Source organism: Mus caroli, chromosome 7, assembly GCF_900094665.2.
Source record: "Mus caroli chromosome 7, CAROLI_EIJ_v1.1, whole genome shotgun sequence".
Lineage (NCBI taxonomy): Eukaryota > Metazoa > Chordata > Mammalia > Rodentia > Muridae > Mus > Mus caroli.
Genome location: NC_034576.1, coordinates 133199601 through 133204482, shown reverse-complemented (window position 1 = coordinate 133204482; position 4882 = coordinate 133199601). Strand labels below are relative to the sequence as shown.

Here is a 4882-nt window from a genome sequence, read left to right as displayed (position 1 = left end):
CAGCTGGCAGGAGGCATCCCCAGACCCACAGCTGGCAGGAGGCATCCCCAGACCAGCAGCTGGCAGGAGGCAGCACCCTTGTTTGGTTCTGGAGAACATTCAGCCTTGGCAGCACCTGCCCTCCCTAGTACCCTCTTCGTCTTGTCAATGATCCATGGCTTGGCTTTGACCCCTCTTCCTCTCCCTGACCCCACATCCTGCTACATCAGGTCAGGTCTTCCATTTTCCATTTATCCAGTCTTTCCCACCTCCTCTGGACTATGTATCTCCAGAACAGCCTCTAACTCGATATCCTCCTGCCTCAGCCTCCTGAGGGATGAGGCTACAGGTGTGTGCCATCATGCCTGGCACCAATTACTTTTCATCAATAATATTAAATCTGTGTGTATATATTAAGCCTTAACTCTCTTTTAAGACAGGGTCTTACTATGTAGCTCAGCTGACCTGTCTGTGATTTCAAGATTGGCCTTGAAAAGAATAGGACTCTGCTCCTAACTGCTGGGATTGAAAGGTTGTACCACCAAACCTAGATTCAACATTTTGAAAGATTTATAGGTTCATCATCTCATTAGAAGCCAACTAGTGTGTGCTGATTAGACCCAACAAGGTGACCTGGATTGTAGATGGTCATGGGAAGGAGAAAGGGAGGGAGGGAGACAGGGGGGAAGGGATAGAGAGAGGGAGAGAGGGAGGAAGAAAGAAAGGAAGAAAAGATCTCTACTGCTGTTGTATAAAAACATGGCCATCCAGAATAAGGAAAGGTGTGTGTGCACACAACTGCATGCATGTGTGTGTGTGTGTGTGTGTGTGTGTGTGTACATGTGTGCAAGTGTGTTCATGTGTATGTGTGTGTACTGTCCTTCTTTCACTTTCCCTAATTTAATTTCTCTTCCATTCTTGTCCATGTCATCTGCCTACTCACCCCCCAAAGCCATATTAGCATCATTTTTATGATTTTACTAGGTCCTAGTTATCTACTAGGTAAAGATCAAAGTTCTTATCCTGAATTCAAGACCTCTTTTCCTTCCTAGCTCCTGTCTCATTGGTGCGGGATTTGTAGAGACTGTTTCCCTATTTAAGTTGGAAAAGTGTTGGGAACTAAAGCACCCAGAAAAAACAAAGGCGCTTGTGCTGAAGAGTATACAAAGCTGGCTAGACCGTCATGACTGAATAATCAGAAGGTTGAAGATCCAAAATCAAAATCATTTTGAGCTATTTTTAATTCCCTCAACAGTCATTCACCACCCACCTTCTGCATTTGACCCAACATCCTTTTTGAATATCAGATAACCCCTGGAAAATAATCTTAGCAAATCACTAGCCTCCATCAGCTCAAAAGTGAGGCATGTCATCAGATATCACCAGAGACCTATAGCAGAGATTCCCCCCTGTGTGAGAACTGGCCTACCCTCTATCTCCAACAACTTTCATAGGAGGCCACCAAATTGCTCTTTGCATCTTTCCTGTGAACTGCCCCAGTAATACCCAAGGCTCCAGTGATCTACAAGTCCCACAAATCCCTTCTATCATTAAGTGACCTTCAGGGAGCTGCACTACCCCACTGGGTGGTTGTTCTTAGAAGGTCACACTGGTCCCATTGTGCATTAGGCTCTTGTGCAATTACCAGAAGCTTGGCAAAGCCTATTGTGCCATATCCTGTCACTAATCCTTGGCTCCTGGAACCTCCAGCCCCTCAGCCCCCATCCCTCCACCTGGAAGCTGTAGAATGACATAAACATTTCAGGGCAGAGGTATGGCAGAACATGGACAGGACAGAAAGGTTGCAAGGGCACTGAGATAAAGGAGGCACCAGGGCTGGGGAAAAACAGCTCTATTGATAACTGAGACTTGAAAGAAGTGTCTACCAGACAGGCTGATCTCCTTAATTATCTTTGTATTTGCAGAATATGAGTGAAAGAAAAAGTATATAATCCTCTTATTTTTGTTTTTGGAAAGCTTGTGGGCAGAGGGGGCCCAGGGTCCAATATTCTTGTTCAGTGATTTCCATTCCTTTTCTCCAAGTATGAAGTGGGCCTCAGTGGTGCTGGGAGCTGTGCCGCAGCATGGGGCCACAGAAGAGCAGTGTGTTCTGCTGAACATGGTGGACAGCTCTAGCACTGAACAGGAGGTCAGCCAACACCAAAGAGGACAGAGATCAGGCAAGAGAGGAGAGCTGTGACTGAATTGCAGACTTGAGTTTCAGTAAGATGAGAGGTGGGGCTCAGGGGAAGGTAGGCCCAGGACCACGGTTGATCCTTTCATGGTGGACCCTCTCTGCTGTTCCTTGTTTTATAAGGGAGCTTCCAGAATAAATTCGTAAGAGAACCGCTCCCCACCCTGACCCCGAAGCTCTCAGAAATTGTTACACTTGTCCCAGACTGAGATCTTTCTATTTCCCACCCCTGCATCCATGCTAAATTCTTCCTATACTGGATTCCAAACAAGCCTGGCCATACCCCAGGAGGACTTCCCAAAAGCAGCCCCAGCTGTGGCTAGGAGCAGATTTTATTGGGGTGTCTTCTGGACTGATCCAGGAGTCACGTTCATCCAGGCTTTGGTTCCCCAAAGCCGGAACTGTCACTTTGAATGAGATTAACCTCAGCGTCCTCTTTGCCACAGTAGAACTAGAATGATTGGCTAGAACTCTTGAATTCTCTCAGAACACTCCAAAAGTTCTCATGTGTCAGGGAACGCCATACGTTGCACATAGCATTGGTAAAGTTCATAGGTCCCCAGTGTTTACCTACATTGCTTTCTATTCATGGAGGAAGGAAGAAAAGTCCCCCCTTTTTGCTATATCTGGAAAGTTGAATCTATTACTTGGGAATTACTACTGAGGGGTTGAGGAGGTAACTCTGAAGTTAAGAGTACGCTACTCCTGCAGAAGACTGGAGTTCAGCTCCCAGCACACACACACTGCGCTGCTCACAGCTCCTGTAACTCTAGTTCCAGGGGACCTTACTTCTCTTCCAGCTTCTAGGGGACTGGTTCTCAGGTGCGTGCTCCCACACAGACACATACATACAATGAAAAGGAAAAAGGGAAAGAAAAGAGCTACTGAAATATTGAAAGGGGGACTATCCCAATGTCTTAGGGGAACTTGGAAAGTGGAGATCTCATAGCTAAGGGAATCTGAGATTCAATAATTTCACTTCTTCATCTAAGATGTACAACTTGTAGTCCACAGCATCTACAGCAGCAATTAGACTGACTGAGCACTTCCTGTGTCTGAGTGACCCTTCGAAGTCTTTTGCTAACACCTCATTAATCTACCTAATAATCTCACATGTCACGCGCCTTTGTAGGAGAGGGCACAGAGGCATGAGGATTCAAAACTTGTTTCAAGTTCCTAGGACTAAAAAGTGCTCATTAGGTCCTGAAGGCTCTAGAGCAGTGGTCCTTAGCCTTCCTAATGCCATGACCCTTTAATACAGTTCCTCATGTTGTGGTGACCCCAGCCATGAAATTATTTTCGTTGCTATAATTTTGCTACTGTTATGAATGATAATGTAAATGTCTGTGGTTTTGCTGGCCTTAGGTGATCCCCAAGAAAGGGTTGTTTGACCACCAAAGGGTTGAGAATCACCACTAGATTGCTGTGTCTCCAACCTGTATTCCCAGGCTCAAGTACTATAGGATATGTAGATGCAAAAGAAAGCATAAAGCACCCACGAGATCATTCCTTATGCTCCAGTACAACTTAACTGTTTTTTAAACACTGGGAATATTGCATAAATATATGCATACAGTTATCTGTAATCAAGTTATTTGTTTTGAATTTATGAATTCATTATGGAATTATGAATATTTTGAAATAGTCATTTGTTTGCTATCTTACCTATACTCAAGTAAGCAAATAAATCAAGCAATAAAAGACTTTAACGGTTTCCCCCAAAGCCACTGAACAATGATAAAAATAATCAAGATCATGTAAATGTTTCAAATTAGTCTCAAATGAAATGAAAACTTCCCTAAGCAGACCAGTAGAGAACAACATTAAAACCAAAAATAGCAAAGGGTTCAATCTGGTTTTTATAAAGTACTGATTTTTCAGAATAGAAATCTTTACAAGTCAAGTCCAGGTAATTTGTCATATCAAATATTTCAAGCCAGGAGGTTTTATTGACATTTTCCAGACCCATTCAACACTAGAAAAGAAATACCAATTATAATTCAATACTCTTGGTGAGTGCTAAATACCAAAACTTGAGCACAGGAACCAAAGAACACTTCAAAGTCCCTTGCTGGCTCATCTTGGCCAATAGCCCTTCCTTATTTCCCTCCAGAAGTCTACAAACAAAGCCACAGTCCATGAAAACAATAAATTGACTGATGTTCACAGAAAACAAATCTTTCCTAAAACATTTGACTCAACATCCAAAAACCAGATCAAGGGGATGTGTGGCTGACCACAGTAGCAGTCAACAGAGGTCAGATTATGTTAAACAGAGTAACTGCTCCCTTTGTGTTGACTTAATTTTAAGCTGGTGCATCAGAGGGCAAGAGACAAAACCACACTTTCTCCCATCTGTCACAAGGCATTAGCTGTGTACCTGCTTCAGGTAGAATCGCAGCATGGAAGAACAGCAGCCAAAGTAGGCGGGTGTGGCAGCCCATGTTGGGAGGGTTTCCAGCTACTGGCTCGCCTCAAGTTCAAGCTTTATATTCTCTTCAGGATCCCTGGTGGGAGTGGCCTGGCAACTCGATGCTCTTCTCCAGCTCGAATTGGCAAGCGTCCGGAGCAGGGCACAGCAATGTGTTTGCCTTGGCATCTTGCATGTTTGTTCTGAGGAGCAAGAGTGGTTTGGCCTATTAGATACATTCCATTAGAAGACCTGGATGTCGGTGTCAGAGAAGACAAAGGCTAAAGAGTGTGCTGGTG

At 44.3% G+C, this 4882-nt stretch overlaps 1 protein-coding gene across 1 annotated transcript in view; it reads right to left on the bottom strand.

The window, feature by feature from the left end:
- The window catches only part of LOC110298270 (putative DMBT1-like protein), a 242950-nt gene extending 238333 nt beyond the window's left edge, over positions 1–4617 (bottom strand). The window contains exon 1 of the mRNA XM_029480049.1: positions 4554–4617. Coding sequence (XP_029335909.1) covers positions 4554–4617 — 64 coding nt within the window. The remainder of the gene's footprint in view (positions 1–4553) is intronic.
- Between the last annotated feature and the right edge of the window lie 265 nt (positions 4618–4882).